General features: G+C 44.0%; 3 protein-coding genes across 4 annotated transcripts; all 3 read right to left on the minus strand.

The window, feature by feature from the left end:
- Positions 1–984: 984 nt before the first annotated feature.
- Positions 985–3,738, minus strand: LOC133889154 (uncharacterized). Its single transcript, XM_062329624.1, has 3 exons — positions 3,451–3,738; positions 3,177–3,320; positions 985–1,295 (listed from the first exon to the last, which is right to left on the minus strand). Exons 1-3 carry the CDS (start codon positions 3,625–3,627, stop codon positions 1,152–1,154), a joined length of 465 nt encoding a protein of 154 aa, XP_062185608.1. The 5' UTR covers positions 3,628–3,738; the 3' UTR covers positions 985–1,151.
- A 4,452-nt stretch (positions 3,739–8,190) lies between these two features.
- On the minus strand, positions 8,191–13,170 carry LOC133888699 (protein disulfide isomerase-like 1-2). Of its 2 annotated transcripts, XM_062329034.1 has the most exons (13): positions 12,437–13,170; positions 12,181–12,269; positions 11,307–11,913; positions 10,980–11,010; positions 10,586–10,873; positions 10,308–10,496; positions 10,089–10,214; positions 9,679–9,816; positions 9,474–9,590; positions 9,242–9,359; positions 9,053–9,165; positions 8,680–8,947; positions 8,191–8,530 (listed from the first exon to the last, which is right to left on the minus strand). In XM_062329034.1, the coding sequence occupies exons 3-12, from the start codon at positions 11,480–11,482 to the stop codon at positions 8,690–8,692; spliced, it is 1,554 nt and encodes a 517-aa protein (XP_062185018.1). In that variant the 5' UTR covers positions 11,483–11,913; positions 12,181–12,269; positions 12,437–13,170; the 3' UTR covers positions 8,191–8,530; positions 8,680–8,689. The 2 variants fall into 2 exon arrangements, with proteins under 2 accessions (XP_062185018.1, XP_062185019.1); XM_062329035.1 differs by lacking the exon at positions 12,181–12,269.
- Positions 13,171–13,281: 111 nt separating this feature from the next.
- On the minus strand, positions 13,282–16,132 carry LOC133889478 (pentatricopeptide repeat-containing protein At2g13600-like). Its single transcript, XM_062329984.1, has 2 exons — positions 16,052–16,132; positions 13,282–15,421 (listed from the first exon to the last, which is right to left on the minus strand). Exons 1-2 carry the CDS (start codon positions 16,130–16,132, stop codon positions 13,286–13,288), a joined length of 2,217 nt encoding a protein of 738 aa, XP_062185968.1. The 3' UTR covers positions 13,282–13,285.
- Positions 16,133–19,673: the final 3,541 nt, after the last annotated feature.

Below are 19,673 nucleotides of genomic sequence, written 5' to 3' on the forward strand. Positions count from 1 at the left end.
ATGTGCAACGGAGAGAGTATCATCTTTGGATCTGAAGGAAGAAAGGTGTGCGGCTTTGTTACGACAATTTTTTTTGGTGTGCGTTTGTGGGTGGGGGGGGGGGGTGTAAAAGGTGCGTGTGCTGGGGAATTCGTGTTTTAATTCGGGTGGCTCACATAAGGACAGGGGATTAGTTCGCACTAATGGCAAAAGGAGACCAATGACAGGGACACCCAACCTCCTACCTGATCAGTCATCACAACAGTAAAACTCTGCTCTGCTCTGCTCCCAAGGAAACTTCACAATCGAAAGCCAGCTATGTTGTGTTAAGAATGGGAAAATAATAAATAGCTTTTGATTCAGTGACTCGATGGCACTGCATCGTAACATTTCAGGCCAGCAAAGTAGTATTGGGGTTAGGCAATCACAAACTTCCTCAGAGTGAAGAAATGGACATTTTTGTCTTGTTACCACTTTACCTGCATCACAAGTTCACAAAGGCAAAAGCATAGGAAGCAAAGGGGCAATTCTTGCAAATTATTATGTTGTGAAGCTACAATTATTCGATACCCAACTGAGGTCAACTAACAGCCATATCAGACAGGAGATAGCTCACAAGAACCTAGAGTTCGTACGCACATAAACCAGCGTGATGGCACCAGGCCCTACTTTCACCAACTATCTCAGACCAATGCAGTGCATCCAGATTATATATCATGCATCATTCAGGTCAATAAGAGAACGATACAGCATGATCATTTTTTTACAAAGGAATCTCCCAAAATGAGGGCAAACTACAGTTCACTAATTGAAGATAGGACAGCAATACAATTTACTTTAACCAGTTTTACTTTCTACTTGTCAAGTATATATATTAGGGGAACACAATAATTGAATATAAACTTTGGAGGATTTACTGTGTTTCCTGTGAAGTTCCAACTCATCGCAGCCTTCAAAATATATTATCTAATTATGCCTGTAGAGTAAAAAAAAAAACTATAGCAATGCATCACAAAATCACCGTTGATACTGGAATTTCAGATAGATACAATCCTTTTTATTCTTGAAAATAGATGCAGAGCACAAGCATCGTATGATTCTAGCCTATTAATAATGGCACGGTAATGGAGAGTTGACATAATCATGTTTATATTTTGGAACAGAAGGGGACTTCACAATCTGCTTGATGCAGCAAGATACTTGGTATGACGGCCCTGTGCCATCAATTTTCCTGTCTTTTTCTTCCTGAAATCAACAGATACCACGCCGATTGATTTTCCAGCATGCAACAACTTTCCCTCAACCTCTATTTCTTCCTGGACAATTAACCAAAAGAGTTAACAGTGAGTCAAACAACTTTGGAAATAAACATGGCAGTGCAGAAACAAACAAAAAGTTCAATATTTATGTAGCCTTCCAGTGGAACAACCAAGGACCAGCAGCCTATATAGTATATTCTTCAATGCGATATCTGAACAAGTATCAACTATCAAGGTGATTATTTCTGATACCTCCCCAGCATTTTCACAGATGTAAAGTGTGCGATAGCTCGGTTGGTAGAGCCTCCAATTGAGAGGCCACCCACTCAGGCTCGAACTAGATGCTCGCAGGTCATGTGAGTACCTCCCTAAAGAGTTCGGTACTCTCCTCTCTTAAGACAAAGCTAGGGGGCGTCTTCTCCCCGTGGTCGAGTTTTTTTAAGTGATCCAATTCTACATTTTCTTTTTAATAAGCATGTTATAGCCAACAGCCTCCACTTCTAACTGAACAACAACAACAAAGCCTCCACTTCTAACTGACAACAACGGAAAATGAATAAATAGTGAATGTAGACTAATTCATTCAACCATCCTTTCTGCTTATAGTTCAGCACTTCCTGATAAGAAAAATATCAGTTGCCAAAAGTTACGAAGCTAAGAAGTAGTAACAATATTATTGTCCATCGAGCTGTCGTTATCCCATGTTTATCGATCTTAATAAGAATATTACATTCCACCTTCCCATAGAACTATGAAGCAATGTTAAAACTTCTAGAAGAACTTTCATAAAATGAATATTATTAAAGCTAATGATATTGACCTGCAGTAGGCACGTGTATTATGCTCGAGCACAAAACTCAATAAGAAATCAAGCATGATTTTTTCCACCGAGGTATTTATTCTGAATACATTAGAAACATATGTTAAGCATGTAAAAAGGGAAACGGTTTCATAATTTAAGCAAGAGGGATAAATGAATTAGGATTTAGAAGTACCCTGTTTAAATAACCTGCCAGAAAATCAAAATAAAACATGGCCTCCTAGGTTCTGAAATGTGTTCTGATGAATACATCAAATCATCCATGAACAGATATATAAGATCATCTAATGGATTTATTTGCCACGTCCTAAAAAAATCAATGAACTTGCATTATATAAAGCTGAGCCACCATTAATCACCACAGAAGGCAGAAATCCTAGTTAATTTCAGTCTGCCAGAAAACACGAAATAACACAAATCCAACAAATTTCATCAAGTTCAAAGCAATTGCCACACGCCCACGGCCCACACCTAATCCCAGCTCACTCTGACTCCTTATCTACCAACAACTTCACACTATGGCAAATTGAGTCAGTAGTAGTAAAAATTGCAGGAAAGATCCCTGAGTTCCAGCCATAATAATTGTCGGGTTGTCATTGAGAGGCAATTCAGGCAATCTCACAACAACTTAGTGACAGTTTCTGCTAGTCACAAAGCTGTTCACAACACCAAGAAGTAGAGCTGCAGCAATCATGCCCAATTGCAATTTCCAGGAGACAACACACCACAATAACATCCTACTGACATTCACCTACAGAACATGCCAGCGCCACAACAGAGCCTAATCGTTAACAAAGAGTAGACACCTTCAAAAGTCTAACTAATTACATAGCAATTACTGACACTCAATCTTATCTCCTCACCTAACATGAACCCTAAAAGCATTGCCTAACACAATCCCCATTAGAAGGTTGGAGACCAACAGCTATTCGCCTAAACCCCAATGTCTCAGCAATTTTCGGAAGGCCTGATTTGCCAATTGCCCAATCCTAGCACTAGACGCACAACGACTCCAGTTTTATCAGAAATTCCCAATCTCCTGAAACCCAAATTTTGTTGAGGCCATAATCAAACGCAACCCGAAATGTGAGTTGAGAGGAAGAGAGAGAAAGTCTCACCCCGACGGCAGCCGCGTCGACATAGGAGACGCTGATCTCGAGGGAGACCCCGCTGCTGACGGGCCCGCTGCAGTAGAACACGGCCGACCCCACCTGGTCGGCGAGCGTTGCCGTGACGCCGCTGCGGAGGTACCCCGCGGGGCTCTGCAAACGAACACCGATTCGAACCAAACACCAGAAGTCTCGTCCCCATCTCGAAGCAAGGAGGGTAAAGACTTAAGAGCTAAGGGTTCCTAGGGTTTCATCGGAAGAGAGGGAGGCGAGCGTGTCTTACCGCCAGGCGAGGGGTGACGACGAAGGAGCAGAGGAGGCGGCCGTGCTCCGCGGACTCGACGCTGACGCCGCTGAGGACGAAGGGGTCGTAGAAGTGGAGCTGGGGAGGGGTGGAGCCGGTGATTTCCGCGGCGGAAGCGGTGGGCTTCAGGGTTTTCCGCACCGCCTCAGGGTCCATGGCTAGCGGCAACGGCGCTCCGTCCGGCGAGGAGGGCGCACCACCGGGATCCGACAAGGCGTCACGTATGGCCCGTGGCCGTGTGGGCAAGGCGGGTTCCGGATCGGTACTTAAAAGAGTGTGAACATACTGTGTATATATTTATGTATGTATGAGAAGATGTAAAAGAGAAAAATTAAAGAGATATTTGTGTGAATAGGTAGGAAGAGTGTAAATACGTCGTGCATATATAAAAAGATGTAAAAGAGGCTCGTGTGAATGGATAGGAAGTCTAACACTCTCCCATAGTTGAGATGTGAGTTTGTCGAACGTTAAGACTGGAGCGAAATTTTTGAAAGAACGAAGTGGGCAGCCCTTTAGTGAAGATGTCGGCGTACTGAGAGGACGTCGGGACATGTATAACACGGACGTCACCAAGGCCGACGCATTCGCGAACAAAGTGCAGATCAATCTCTACATACTTGGTACGTTGATGCTGGACCGGGTTGCTGGAGAGATAGACAGCCCTGACATTGTCACAATAAATAACAGTGGTACGCTGAAGTGGACTGTAGAGCTCCATGAGCAACTGGCGTAGCCAACAAGCATCCGCAACATTATTGGCGACAGCGCGGTACTCAACCTCAGCGCCAGCCGGGATACTGTATTATGCCGTTTGGACGACCAAGAGATAAGATTATCTCCAAGAAATACCGTATAACCAGAGGTGGACTTCCGAGTGTCAGGGCAATCAGCCCAATCAGCATCGGTGTAGACAATCAAAACAGTGGTGAAGGTACGGTGAAGAGCAAGCCCATAATCAAGAGTCCCCTGAAGGTATCTTGGAATGCATTTCACTAAATTAAGATGAGACTCACGAGGGTCGTGCATGAATAAGCAGACCTACTGTACGGCATAAGCGATATCCGGACGAGTAAAGGTCAAATATTACAGAGCACCTGCCAGACTGCGGTAGTGAGTTGGGTCATCCACGGGAGCACCATCACCGGAGAGATTGGCATGTGTGTCGACTGGGGTGCTGCAGAGCTTACATGCTGACATCCCTGCTCGCTCCAAGATATCAAGGATATACTATCGCTGTGAGAGGAAAAGAGCACAATCACAATGATTAACTGTAATCCCCAAAAAATGATGAAGAGGTCCGAGGTCCTTCATCGCAAATTCCTGTTGAAGAGCCTCAATAGTGTGACGAAGAAGACTCAGAGATGAAGCTGTCAAGACAATATCATCGACATATAGGAGCAGGTAGGTAGTATCTGAACCATGACAAAAAATGAATAAGGATGTGTCAGACTTTGCCTCCACAAAACCAAGAGATAAGAGGTGGGAGGCAAATCGATTATACCATGCTCGAGGTGCCTGCTTGAGTCCATAGAGTAACTTTCGATCAACACACATCATCAGGTCGAGCAGGGTCAATAAAACCAGAGGGTTGCACGTAGTAGACTGTCTTAGAAAGCGTTCCATGTAGGAAGGAATTCTTCACGTCGAGCTGATGAATTGGGCAGGCACGTGAGAGAGACAATGTGAGAACTATGCGGACAGTAGCGGGCTTGACGACAGGACTAAAAGTTTCATCAAAGTCAACGCCGGGACGTTGGGTGAAACCACGAAAAACCCAACAAGCCTTGTAGCGATCAAGAGAACCATTCAGCCGAAACTTGTGATGAAAGACCCATTTGCCGATGACAATTATTTGCGCCTAGAGGTCGAGGAATGAGATCCCAAGTATTGTTTGCGTGGAGATCCTCAAATTCTTCAGTCATAGCAGCGTGCCAATTAGGATCTGACAGAGCGCCACGGTACGTCTTAGGAATTGGTGAGAGGATGGAGGCATGAAGGTTCATGCGATTAACCGGGAAACAGAACCCGGTCTTGCCGTGAGTGACCATCTTGTGCTGGTTGCCACCGGTGGAATGGAGATAGCAACTTCCTTACCGGTTCGACTAGCAACAACCCGAGTCATGGGGGTAGCCGAACCAGAAAGAGGGGCCGCGGGACCTGGCGCCTGATGGGAAACAGGCACGATCGCCTGAGCAGGCGCGGACACCTGTAGCTCGTTCGACACAGACGTCAGGGGTGGAACAGAGTCACCAGCTAGGCTGACATTCTGGGGCGTGGCAGCGATAGGCCCAATCCGAGCTGGGCTAGCGCAAGCGTCCACTGGATGGGCTGGAGGAATGTGAGTTTGGCCAGCCAGGGGCAGCAGGAGAAAGGTCTGCCTCGCATGATACATCAAATGATATTGGAGAACATTGTTGCAATATGTCCAGGTGCAATCACTTACCTACAAACCTACCACAATCACATTTGGTCTAGAGTTGAATTTTTAAGGGCATGCAAGGTGAACTACGTAAACAATAATATATCAGAATGCTTCAACAAATGAATAAATGATTTTAAGGAGCTATCACTAATTGATTTGCTGGACAAGATCAGGGAGAAGATCATGAAGAAAATAGCTACGAGGCAGCTAATAGCTAGTAGACTTCAAGGGGAAATCTTGCAAAGTGTGATCCATAAGCTGCACATGAAGAGTAGAGAGTTGTATTAAACCATCACTAAAAGTGTGGGAGGGGGGGGGACAAGGGGAAGGAAAATCTGAGGTCTCTGAAACAATGAGAGGAGCCAAAGTGGAGTCATATGTGCATGACTACTATTCAGGGCAGAAGTTCATATTGACATATACTTTTGAGGTTAACCCTATGGGTGACAAAACTCAATGACAAAGAGTGGATCCTGGCATAGACATGAGACCTCAAAAGCTTGAAAGATCCACAGGTAGACCTTCAAAACTCAGAAAGAAAGCTAGTGGTGAGCCTGGGAAAAGGGACCCATACCAGTGCAAAAATTGCTTTATGTTTGGGCACATTAAGAAGAGATGTCCCAACCCACCCACTGAATTAGAAGAGGAACTTCCTCCTGCAGTCCCAACAACTCACAAGACGTGCATTATACTTCACTTTAGCTTCTTTCACATAAGAATTTTGAAACCAGAAACTCATCTGGCTTACTTTCAGAAAATATCACCAAGGGGCATCAACAGGAGGCTAATAATAACTGATTAACATAGCACATTTGAGATTTGTTGTTTGAATCTATTTTCTATGCATTGTCCCTTTTGGTATGAATGTTTGACTTACTGATATGTGCTACGTGTTATTAGTTGCATTCCTTTTGCTATGTATGTGTACTCTCTGAGATGCATATGCAATGGCTCGAGAGTAGTTTGGTCATATAAAACTGCATTGGATGGGGAATGGATGGAAAAGTTGATAGAGTGCTTAGAAAACTTAATGTTCCATTCACTGGGATCTTTGGATGCTATAGAACCAATTATATGTTTGTGTGTGTGTGGGGGGGGGGGTTGGTGAGGGGTGTTTTAGCTTTATGTCATTATAAGAATTATGGTTTTAAAATATGTCACTACACTTTTGGTATTTGAAAAGATGACATTATAAATCTTCTGAGATTGGATTTATGCTATTATGAATCTTCTGAAATTGGATCATGCTATTATGAATCTTTTAAAATTAGATTCATGCCATTACAAATCTTTTAAAATTGGATCTGTGCCATTATAAAATGTGCATGGATACTAAGGTAATGGTATTGATCTAATTTCATTAGATTTATAATAGCATCTTTTGAAATACCAAAAGTGTAGTGACATATTTCAGAACCATAATATTTATAATGACATAAATCTAAAAAACCTTTTTTAAAGACCATAGTGGACTGGGAGAGTAAGGAGCATGGGGTTTGCTTAGGTTGACAGGTGGGGCCATTGATGTACGCTAGCAATAGGGCTCGCAAGGCAAGGGATAGGATTGGGCCCAGCCCCCAGTGAAAGCCAAAACCTTTTTTTAAAGAAAAGGAGAAGCCAAACATTTTCTTTTGTTAAAAAAAGTCATTTCATCCATTTGGTCCGTTTTGGAGAGTTCTTTTCATGCAACTTTCCGTATGTGTTTATTCAAAAAGAAAATTAAATTTCAAAAAGCTTCAACTAGTTGCTTACCCTACACAAAACTAAACCTTTTGTAGTCTATTTCAGAAAACTACTACTCCATGCACATTATTGATGCTTGGGGCCCACTCGTCAGCCTTAGTGGTATCCGACAACCCTAGTTCTGATGTGAATGACAATGTGGCGTCAGACTATGGTAGTTAGATGTAATATTTTAGTTGTCACGACGATTAACTAATACCTTATCTAAAGGTGAACATGTAATTGTAAGTAAACGGCAACGTTAGATTGCTGTTGTCAATGATAACTTGATGTCAATCAAAATGCCACTGAGGCTGATGAATGGGCCCAGACATCAATAACAGATGTGGTGACGAAGTTGTTTTGTACATATAGTGTCAAAATAGTTATATTTTTTAAAATATGCCCTCAAAAGTTACAACGTATGTAGCATTTGTTAAAATAGATGTAAGTTTTGATATTTACTTAAAAAAAATGACTCGTAGGAGATCAATCATCGCACGCTGAAGATAACAGTAATAGTAGGCTAATAGCGATAAAGCAGCTATTCTCGCAAAAAAAAAAAATTTGGCAAATTCTTCTACTTAATTGCATTCCTCATTGTGAAACAATATATCATTATTCAGAGGCCGCGTTGCGGCATGAAAAACGACAGGGACCACAGTGACCTTATTCAATTCAGTAACGTTATGACAGTAAATTTCAATTACTACTGACCTTAGAATGTGTAACACAACGACAATTTGACAACCTATAACACGGCATGGCCGTCATAAACCTGCGGAAATCAAGTATGATTTGCAAGAACTTCTTTTATCTGAATCTTGTATGCATCTTCCTATTGAACGATTGATCTGAACAACTGCCCTGAACATTCTGTAGCCTGCACTCTGTAGCATAGTGCTCCTCGGTTTACTGCAGAACAGAGATGCCTCTAAGAATTGGATTCACAAAGCAAGGCACATAACAAAATGCAGAAGTTATTGGTCAACAAAAAGGGTGCATACGGCGTCAAGGCACATAACAAAATGCAGAAGTTATTGGTCAACAAAAAGAGTGCATACCGCGTCATGATTAGAGTTCGTCGTTAACAGAGGCTGACGAGGATGAAGATGTGACCTCTTCTGCAGCACCGGCACCCATCTGGGTCATTTCGTCGGCTGCAGCAGCCGCACTAGCGTTGGGGCCCTTGTTCTTCTTGATGAAACCGATGATGTCGTCGGCCGCTCTCCCGCCGTTGTACGACAAGAGGTTTCCGGTGGTTGAATAGAAGTAGATTGTGGGATATCTCTCGACCGCGAAGTCTGTAGGGATATCGTTGGCAGTGCCATCCTAAGAAAACCAAAGGAATGAAAACGTGTGTAATGCCTGACAGAAGTACGATCATACCATACAATGGAAAAAAAAATGATCAATCATCAAATGAAAATGGGCTACCATCTTCGCAATGACAATGTCTTCGTCGTCTTGCAACGAGACTGCAACTTCCTCCAAGATCGGGGCAAGCTTCCGACAATGGCCACACCAAGGCGCATAAAACTCGAGCAGAACTGTGAAAAAAATTAACGCCATGCGTGAATTCATAAAACAAGTTAAATACGAAATGTGACTGAAATATGAACCAACCATTTTTGCCAGAGTTGAAAACAATGTCATCAAGATTGTCAGCCACGACGACCTTTACAGGTTGGTCATTCACCTTGGGGATTGGTTCTGACTTAACATAAGGTGCCAAGTTGCCATACTACAATGAGCAAAAACAGGACAGAACTCCATTCAGCAAGAATTTTTTTTTCAGTAAAGTACTCTGAAACAGCTTAGTAGCTAAACAACACAGTGAAGTAGAAAAGGCCTCAACTATGTACTGCTTTATCCAGGGTATGATTTGATCAGGGTCAATAGTCGGATTGAGATATTTTCCGCCTTTTGCTATCATGAAGAGGAGGGGAACATCATTCTCTCTGAGCCCAAAATACTGAAAGGATTTGCAACGAAGCTTGTAAGGCAAGTAGTCGTATGAGCTCTTTAGAAACAAATGCTGATGTAAAGTAAAAAACAACAACCTGGAAGGTACGGTCAGCGGCTTCAACGTCACCAATTAGAAAACTTATGTTATTAGCACTGAATTGCCTGGCTGCTTCATGAATCTGGCTCTTGAAGACCTCAATTCTGTCGTCGCTGAAGTGCAAGAAAAGCATTGCCTGTCCGACCATGTTCCAAATGACAATATTTCGTCAGACAAGAAAATATTATGGTCGTACATTCAAAGGATAAAAACAGGGATTTGCAAATGAATAGGGAAATTCGATGCAGTCATGCAACCAGAAATGCCAGTCCAATGTGGATAGCATAACTAATGCTTATGCAGATGTAAAGGAATTACCGAAACGTTCACTCTTCCATCCAACATACACAGTTCATACTCAATTTTGAAGGGAACGAACAGAACGTAACAGAAATTGCCTGTACTCACTTTGGCACTAGGAATGCTGTAGTATCTCTCAAGAAACTTGTGGTTGGATGAATCAGAATCGAAGGTAACTACAGTAGGGAAACCAGACACCTCAATGAATTTTTCAAGAGCGTCCTTGTCAAAATCCTGACAAAGATCAAGACTAGTGTGTTAGTGCTAGTGCGGTACTCAGGCATGAACCCAGCATCGAATAATTTATCACACGATAAAGGTATATACCCGCGAATCCACAAAGAGCTCGTCGAATGGTTTAAAGAGACGAACAAGAGGGCCCTTGACGGCCTGTTCACCACGTGGTAGAATGCCTGCGTCCGACGTGTGGAAGAAATCGTAGTCCGACCGCTTCTTCTTCGCCACGGTCATAAAATTCTCATACTCGACACCAGCAAACTCGGGGAAAACTCCCACCTGCAACAAAAAGTTCATCGCATTCACATCCATCACTCTCCCACGGTACTCGAGAAACATGAGGCACGCATAACAATTGTGAAACCTACAAGGACCACCCCCTTGTCGCCGACGGAACGGGCGGCCTCCTCCGCCGACCTGAGCCCGATGGAAGCCGGGCCGACCTGTTTCTTGAGGTACTCCACGATTCCGTCTGCGTCCCTCGGACCGCCGTAGCCGCGCACGTCGCTCCCGCCGTTCTCGATGATCTTGATGGTGGGGTACGCGTGCACCTGATACCTGTCCTTGAGCTCCTTGTTCCGCTCGTCGTGCGCGTCCACCTTCGCGAGCACCGCCGGCGGGCTGTTCTTTCGCAGAACGGCAGCTGCCCTCTCGTACTGCATGCATGGCCATCGCGGACACGGACAAACAAGTTAAACGCACGTCTCGCGCTGCATCCGCCGGGGCAATCGTGCCACGTGAAGGAAAGCAATGGGTTATTACCTCTGGGGCGAGTTGCTTGCAGTGGCCACACCTGCGGGTTAGTTGCCAGTTAGCCACTGTTCGGCTGTTTGAGATCAGGGAAACTTTTTCGGCGAAAAATCGACGGTGAACTTAGTTTCTCGCTCTACCGTCGGACACCGGTAGAAAAAAAATGTACCGTGTTTACCAACATTTTGTTTGAATTTTGTATGAGTTTGTTTGAATTTTGTCCGATATTTCTGATAAATCGTGTTTATCGGTGACCTCAGGTAAATTCTATTTACCAATAATGTAAACCTTGGTTGAGACAGAGCACAGCTGCTTAACTGCTTAATGAACTGTACGTACCATGGCGCGTAGAACTCGACGACGATGAACTGGTGCTTGGACACCACCTCTGAAAAGTTGCTCGCATCCAGCGTCAGGACCACCTCCTCCAGCTCTGCGGCAGCCTCCACCTCTGCCATGGCTGGGCCGGAGAAGAGGAGGAGGACGGCGAACGGGAGCACAAGGGAGACGGCCATTGCTTAAGCTGGAACTAACGGAGCCTCTCAGGATCTCCACTCGGGAGCAGAGACCAGCTGACCCGAGCTAATATAAGTGAGAGCGCGGAGATGTGTTTCACTTGCAGGGATCTCGAGGAAGTCAATGGGCCAATCGGGGACTTGTTTGCTAGCTTCTCTTCAACTCCATGTTCCTGAACTTTGCTTACAGAAGACATCCGCGAGTCTTTTTCCTTCATCTTTTTTGCTTCAGTTAGTAAACGACTTAACTTCAGTTGTAAACTTCAAACAGTACTGCCTCGCAGCGCACAACCAATAAGAGCTGATAACTGATGGCCTTTTGTTTAGAAATTCTAGTATCAGAATTCAGCTGTCATATATGCTCAGTACGATAGAAATCTTCCACTTGCAGATTTTGCTCCCAAGCCACGCATGATCCATGATCTTTCAACCTACAAAATGCATCTGAGTTCTGACCTTCTAGCCACAGGATTCATAGCAGTAATCTAGAGTACACAGATACCGACACGCTTATTGGACACGACACGTATCGGACACCGCGGTGCGGCATTCTTCCAAAATAACCGATATCGTAGTGCGGCTATGTACTTTAATATTAATAATAATAATAATAATAAATTATTATATATATATATGTAAAATTTAAGTTGCAAAACTAAAAAATGTAAATATAGTTGTAACTGTAAGACCATTCTTACTTCTTCAATTCTACATATCAGCAAGTAGCATGATCACTTCAATCCATTAGATGAATAACTTGATAATTGGCGTTGGCATTGGCATTTATCTGGCCAAACAAGTAGCATCATCACTTGATCAGATCAGCACATTTGCTTATGTAAAAAAATATACTTGAATACTTGATTCATGAATGATAATTGATAAAAAAAATTAGCTGAATTGCAGGCTGCAGTAGGTCAGTTGTATAAAATTGAATTGAAGAGGATGAATTACCGTGTACTCTCCCTCTCCAGTTGCTCTGCTCAACTGCGTGCAAGCAAGCAGCAGCAGCTGCTCGCCCTCGCTGCTACTTGGGCGACCAAATCCACCTCTAGGACCCAGACACGAGCTCCTCTGTCAAGTATCGTTGCTTCCCTGTCGGTTGAGCTCCTGCACGCGCTCGTCCTTCTCCGCCGCCGGCAAGCCGGGCCGAACCCCATCCACCGACCAAATCTGTGAAGCCCGGTGAGCACCCTACGAATCCTTTCACCCACAGCTGCTCCACTTCTTGACGCACCTCACCGTAGCCTCGTCGCCCTTCTTCTTCGTTCACAGCTCGCTAGAGATGCTGCCCTGTCCGCGCCAAGATCCGCCGACGAGGAAGGTCACCGTCAACCGGCCGTTCTGGACCACCTCCGCCCAAAGACACAGCCAAGGCAGGGAGAAGGAAGAACAACATCATCATCAGGCGGCCGACGTTGGGGGGGGGGGGGGTCTGCTAAGTGCCAGCATCCATCTCAGGCGACCGGCGCAGGGCGACGTCGATCTGTTGCCGGCCAGCGTCCATCTCAAGCGGCCGGCGTGAGGCGGCATCGCTTTGGTGGAGCGGCATCGACCTGCTGCGTGTCGCTCTGGTGGAGGCGTAGGCGACGTTGATGACATAGTGCGGGGGTCATGTAGCGCCTGTCGTGGGCCAGGTCGTGTCCCAACCAAATCCCAGCCGTATCTAAAATGCAAAGTATTTATTTTTATTCTGTAATTATGCGATGCTCCTCCGATACGTATCGGTGCCATATCGGCGCCATGTCCGTATTGGACATGGTACGCGATGCGGGTGTTGCAGTAAAGAGGCGTGTCGGTGTTTCAGAGGCAGTAATCAATCGTGCCATCAAGAATTTCGGCGTCTACATTTATCCTGCTCATCTCCATTTGAATGATTCTTAAGGTATCACATATCTCGTTCCTGCTCGGATGTCGATTATCTCGTGCGAGAAACACATTCACTTTCCTGCCTATCTCAATCCAACTACAGCCGGGCTGCTTGCTGACACCCCTGTCTTTCATGGATCTTCTCACTCTAAAAACATCTGCCCATTTTCCCATCTCAGCGTACATATTGGAGAGAAGAACGTAGGGTCCAGAGTTCTCAGGATCAAGCTCAAACAATTTCCCAGCTGCCCATTCCCCCATCTCAACGTTCTTATGCAGCCTGCAAGCACCTAGCAGAGAAGCCCAGAGCACAGAGTCAGGCTCCATTGGCATGTTCTTTATGAGCTCCTCAACTTCTTTCAGATGGCCAGCGCGACCGAGCAAGTCAATCATGCATGTGTGGTGATCTCGGGATGGAGTTATCCCATGATCCTCAGTCATGGAATGAAAGTATCTCCGGCCCTCCTCAACCAATCCAGAATGGCCACAAGCTGATAAAACCCCTATCATGGTGACAGAGTCTGGGCTCTCTTTGCTGCACAGCATTCTCTCAAAAAGATGTAGTGCATCTTTTGCACGGCCATTTTGCGCATAACCAACAATCATTGCATTCCACGAAACATTATCTCTGGCTGCCATTCTCTCAAACACCCTCGCACCATCATCAATGGAACCTGCCTTCAGGTACATGTCTACAAGAGAGTTCCCAACAAATACATCAGACTCCGGCCCAAAGTCAAAGCGAAAACCTTCTTTCAGGACATGCGCATGAGCTTGCTGACCAAGCTGAAGATCAGCAAGGTTCCCACAGGCGTTAAGGATGTTGCCATAAGTGTAATGTGTTGGCCAAACTGACTCTCTTTTCAGCCTGACAAAGAGCCTAAGCGCTTCTTCCTCCTCACCATTCTGTGCATACGCTGCAATGAGCACATTCCAAGCAATGACATTCTTCTCGACCATCTGCCAGAACACCACCTGAGCATCTTCCACATTCGCAGACTTTGCATACCCAGTGAGCATGGATGTTTCCGAGACAATACTCCTGGAAGCCATGCAATCAAAGACACACCTTGCTTCCCATGTCTTCCCACACTTTGCATACATGTCCACCAAAGCATTGTTCAGCACCATGTCCTCCCTAAACCTGTCACACTTCACCACACGAGCATGGACCTGCCGTCCTTCCCTCTCCGCGGCGAGGCCCGCACACGCGCTCATGACACTTGCGAACGTCACTTCATCCGGAACGAGACCAGCATCCATCATCTCGACAAACAGCACAAGAGCCTCTCCCACTGGCCCGTTCTGCTCATAGCAAGTGATCAAGCTGTTCCAGGAAACAACATTCCGCTCCGGCATTGCGTCGAACACCCTACGTGCCTCCTCCGGCCGCTCGCACTTGGCGTACATGTCCACAAGCGCGCTCCCAATGTGCACGTCCTCTGCATGCGGCGACTTGGAGACGAGGCCGTGCACCTGCTCCCCGGCCCTGTAATCCTTCTCAGTGGCACAGGCGCTCAGGGAGCTGGCGAAGGAGTAGGCGTTGAGCACGAAGTCGTCGGCGTGCATGGCGGCCAGGAAGCAGAGCGCGTCCCCGCCGCGCCCGTGCCGCGCGAGCGCCGCGACGACGGCGTTGTAGGAGCACTGGTCCGGGTCGGGGATGGCCTCGAAGAGCGCGCGCGCGTCGTCAGGGCGTCCCAGGCGCGCGTAGGCGGAGAGGAGCGCATTGTGGGAGAAAGTGTTGGGGCGGGGTATCCCGTCGAACACCCTGCGGGCGTCGCGGAGTCGGCCGAGCCGCGCGTAGGTGGAGACGAGGGTGTTGAGCAGGAAGGTTTCGCCGAAGCAAGACGACTTGAGCGCGCGCGCGTGCGTGGCGCGGGCAGCAGGGAGCGTGGGAGCGGAGCGGAGGAGGTCGGCGAGCGGCGCGGAGCCGCGGAGGTGCGCGACGAGGTGGTGGCTGTGGTGGTGGTGTCGCGCCATGCCACCAGATGGCGCGCGGGTTGGACTAATCTCCTGGTGCCCAAGACAGAATGAACGGCCAGGATCGGTTGCGAATTGCGATCCTGAGAGCTAAAGCGAGAGAGAAACAGAGCGGCATAATTAAAAAAAAAAAAAGTAACAGAGCGGCAGGAGGAACAAGATATGTGGCTGTCATATGATGAGGGATGAACATCAGATGGAGCTTGACACATCTTATGTTAGGACACTAATACTCTTCGTCAGCAACATCTTCAAAATAAAATGTGAACATTCAGGAGTTTTCATTTTCCAAATGTGCTTATGAAAGCATCACACCTGTTGCTTCATTTTCAAATGATTGTAAAAATAATTGAACAGAGAATGTTTCTTGTCATCAAGCATCCTACCAGTTTTATCATTCTAATCATTCAACTTAATATTCTGCATTAGGCTTTAGCTAATCCAGAGATTCCGCGTTCGGACAGCAATTACTCTTTCTACAAAGGGAGCAAAGGTATTTACACTTGACAGTCAGGTCACCAGATGCCCGGAGCCAACTGTAGTTAGGAAGCGAGGAGGAAACAAAAAACAGCAAGGCTTAAAACAGCTGCCTCGGCATCTTCCTACCGCTGAAGGCTTACCAGTTGCTCTCCAAGAGTTATGATTGTAGAGCAACTATTAAAACTAAACAGAGGCAAGACTACATAGAGCAAACTTCAGCTGGAGCGCGATAGTCTTTACTTGAGATGCAGATGAGTTGCTGCATGTGAAGTCTGCAATCGGGCAATTCAATCTATGAGATTGTACACCTGTTAGCCACATCGTGCCCCAATTCAAACCCACCAGCCAGCATAGGAAGCATGGGGTCTTGATAGTATCAGTTGATAGAAATAAAACATGAGAGGATCAGATAGGCGTCAATCGACGATTTTCACTATATCAAGGATGTGTATAACGCAGGGAATTACAATAAGCGTCTTAGCTCTCCTTGCAGTTTACAAGATACATTTATAAGGGTGAATACATACGACTCGAGTCTAATACGGACTGTTCCAGAATATAGACCGAAGACGTCCCTTATCTGCCCTAACAAGAATTCGGATCACAATCCAACAAACTCCACCTTGAAACGAATTTCATCTTGTAGCAAATAAATAATAATCAATAAACTCCCTTTAATAATAAATATCACCGACACCAAAAATCTCTAGGACTCAAACTATAACATCAACTAAACTTGATCATAGCTCAAATTTAGTAGTAGGAACTGGCTTTGTCATCATATCAGCAGGATTATCATGAGTGCTTATCGTGCATATTTTAATATCACCTTGAGTAATGACATCTTGAATATAATAATACCTCACATCAATGTGCTTTGTTCTTTCATGAAACATTTGATTTTTTGTAAGGCAAATAGCACTCTGACTATCACAGAATATATTAATGCAAGAATTATCTTCACAAAACTTATTGTACAAACCTCTCAACCAAACAGTTTCTTTGCATGCTTCAGAAATAACCATATATTCAGCTTTAGTAGTTGATAAAGCAACAGTAGCCTGCAAACAAGCTTTCCAACTAACAACACAACCACCAACGATGAAAACATAACCTGTAAGATATCTCCTCTTATCCAAATCACCAGCATAATCTGAGTCGACATAACCAACAAGTCCATCTCCAGATTTTTCAAACTGCAAACAAGCACTAGAAGTACCACGCAAATATCTGAAAATCCACTGAACAGCTTTTCAATGCTCTTTGCCAGGATTAGCCATGAATCTACTAATAACACTCAGTGCATGAGATAAATCAGGACGAGAGTAGATCATGGCATACATAAGTGAACCAACTGCACTAGAATATGGAACTCTAGACATGTACTTATACTCTGACTCAGGACATAACGCTGAAGATAATTTGAAATGAGCAGCTAATGGAGTACTCACTGGTTTTGCATCATGCATATTGAAACGACGAATGACCTTCTCAATATAACCTTGCTGACTAAGATATAACTTGCTAGCTTTCCTGTCTCTAATGATCTCCATGCCAAGAATTTTCTTTGCTGCACCTAAATCCTTCATCTCAAATTCATTACTCAACTGTAATTTCAATTTGGCTATTTCTGATTTATCCTTTGCAGCAATCAACATATCATCAATATAGAGAAGCAAATAAATAGTTGAACAATTAACAATCTTCAAATAGACACAGCTATTATAATCAGAACGCTTAAAACCATTAGAGAGCATAAAAGAGTCAAACCTCTTGTACCACTCTCTAGGAGACTGCTTTAAACCATAAAGAGATTTCTTTAATTTACAGATAAAGTCTTTTTTTTTCCAGAAATAACAAAGCCTTCAGGTTGATCCATATAAATATCTTCATCTAACTCCCCATGTAAAAATACAGTTTTAACATCTAATTGCTCAAGTTCATTATCATGCATAGCAACAATATTGAGTAAAGTGCGAATAGAACTATGATTCACAACAGGGGAGAAGACGTCATTATAATCAATACCTGAAATCTGGTTATAACCTTTAGCAACTAACCTTGTTTTATACCTTGCTGCTTCATTAGGAGAAATACCCTTCTTTCTTTTGAAAATCCACTTGCAACGAACATACTTCTTCTCTTTTGGCAATTTGACTAAATCTCAAGTACCATTCTTTTCAAGTGACTCCATCTCATTTTGCATTGCAGTCATCCAATTATTACAATCAGCAGAAGTAATAGCCTCATTATAATTAGAAGGTTTTGCATTACCTTCAACTTCTTCTGCACAACTCAGAGCATAAGCAGCAATATTACACACCTCAATTAACCTCTTGGGTGGATTAATTTGCCTTCTAGACCTATCAACTGCAATAGAATGTTGTGTAGGCTGCACAACTGATGAAGAATGTGGAGCACTAGATGAATCATGATCAATAAATAAATTTTCAGCAATAAGTGTATCTTGGACAATGGTATCTGACGTACTTTCTGTATTAATAAAATGCTCCGCCTGCAAGATAGAACTCTGCTGACTCTAAACAGGAGCATTTGGCAACATAGCAGATTCATTAAAGACAATATTCCTGCTAATCATCACCTTTTGTGTTGCAGGATTCCACAATTTATAACCTTTAACACCAGATTTATAACTAAGAAAGATGCACTTAACAGCTCTAGGCTCTAATTTACCATTATCAACGTGGGCATAAGCAGGACAACAAAAAACTCTCAATTTTGAATAAATAGCTGGAGAACCAGACCATACCTCAATTAGAGTTTTCTTATCAATGACAATATTGGGTGATCGATTAATAAGATAGCAAGCAGTGGAAGCAACTTCAGCCTAAAAACGTCTATGCATACCTGCATTAGACAACATGCAACGAGCCCTCGAGATGATAGTTCTGTTCATACGTTCAGCTACACCATTTTGTTGTAGAGTACCAGGAACAGTGTAGTGTCTCACAATACCTTCAGACTTACAATATGAATCAAATTCATCAGAACAGAATTCCATCCTATTATCAGTGCGAAGCTTCTTTACCTTCTTTTCAGTTTGCCTTTCAACCATAACCTTCCACTCTTTAAATGCTTTAAATGCTTCTAATTTATGCTTCAAAAAATAAGGCCAAACTTTTCTCGAGTAATCATCAATAATGAGAACCACCTAGTGAAGACCTACAAGATGGTCTCCATAAATCAGAATGCACATAATCAAGAATACCTTCTGTTGTATAAACCGAAGTGTTGAATTCACACTCTTATGCTTGCCAAAAATACAATGCTCATAAAATTTTAGCTTGTCGATACTATGCCCATCAAGAAGACCTCTCTTACTCAATTCTGCCAAACCAAGTTCACTCATATGCTCAAGGCGCATATGCCAAAGATTAGTAGCATCAGAATCTGATACTGAATGTGAACTTACAGCGGCATCACCTGTGATTGTAGTGCCTCGGAGATGATATAAATTGACAGACTTTAAATCACCTTTCATTATAATAAGGGAACATTTTTTCACCTTCAAAATACCATCTTCACCTGACCAATCATACCCTTTATTATCAAGAGTACTCAAAGATATAAGATTCCTTTTCATACCTAGAACGTGCCTCACATCTGTCAAGGTTCTAACAATGCTATCATGCATCTTTATCATAATTGATCTAATTCTAACAATTGGACGTTGGTTATCATCACCCATCCTAACACAAACAACATCTTGAACAAAATTATAAGTGGTGAACCAATCTCTATGTATGCATATATGAAAAGACGCAGCAGAGTCAATAATCCATTCATCACCACTACTAGCACATCTAGCAAAAGCAACGAGAGTCTCTCCATCAGAACTATT

This window comes from Phragmites australis, chromosome 13, assembly GCF_958298935.1.
Source record: "Phragmites australis chromosome 13, lpPhrAust1.1, whole genome shotgun sequence".
Classification (NCBI taxonomy): domain Eukaryota; kingdom Viridiplantae; phylum Streptophyta; class Magnoliopsida; order Poales; family Poaceae; genus Phragmites; species Phragmites australis.

Excerpts from the sequence above, each read along its gene's own strand:
- LOC133889154 (XM_062329624.1), bottom strand. The coding sequence starts at position 3,627 with ATGGACCCTGAGGCGGTGCGGAAAACCCTGAAGCCCACCGCTTCCGCC. Across the intron at positions 3,321-3,450 it reads TCGTCACCCCTCGCCTGGCG|AGCCCCGCGGGGTACCTCCG; the intron begins GTAAGACACGCT and ends GTTCGTTTGCAG. Across the intron at positions 1,296-3,176 it reads TCGACGCGGCTGCCGTCGGG|GAAGAAATAGAGGTTGAGGG; the intron begins GTGAGACTTTCT and ends TTAATTGTCCAG.
- LOC133888699 (XM_062329035.1), bottom strand. The coding sequence starts at position 11,482 with ATGGCCGTCTCCCTTGTGCTCCCGTTCGCCGTCCTCCTCCTCTTCTCC. Across the intron at positions 10,874-10,979 it reads GCAAGCAACTCGCCCCAGAG|TACGAGAGGGCAGCTGCCGT; the intron begins GTAATAACCCAT and ends CCATGCATGCAG. Across the intron at positions 10,215-10,307 it reads AGCTCTTTGTGGATTCGCGG|GATTTTGACAAGGACGCTCT; the intron begins GTATATACCTTT and ends GATCTTTGTCAG.
- LOC133889478 (XM_062329984.1), bottom strand. The coding sequence starts at position 16,132 with ATGTGGCTAACAGGTGTACAATCTCATAGATTGAATTGCCCGATTGCA. Across the intron at positions 15,422-16,051 it reads GCAACTCATCTGCATCTCAA|CTCTCAGGATCGCAATTCGC; the intron begins GTAAAGACTATC and ends CTCTCGCTTTAG.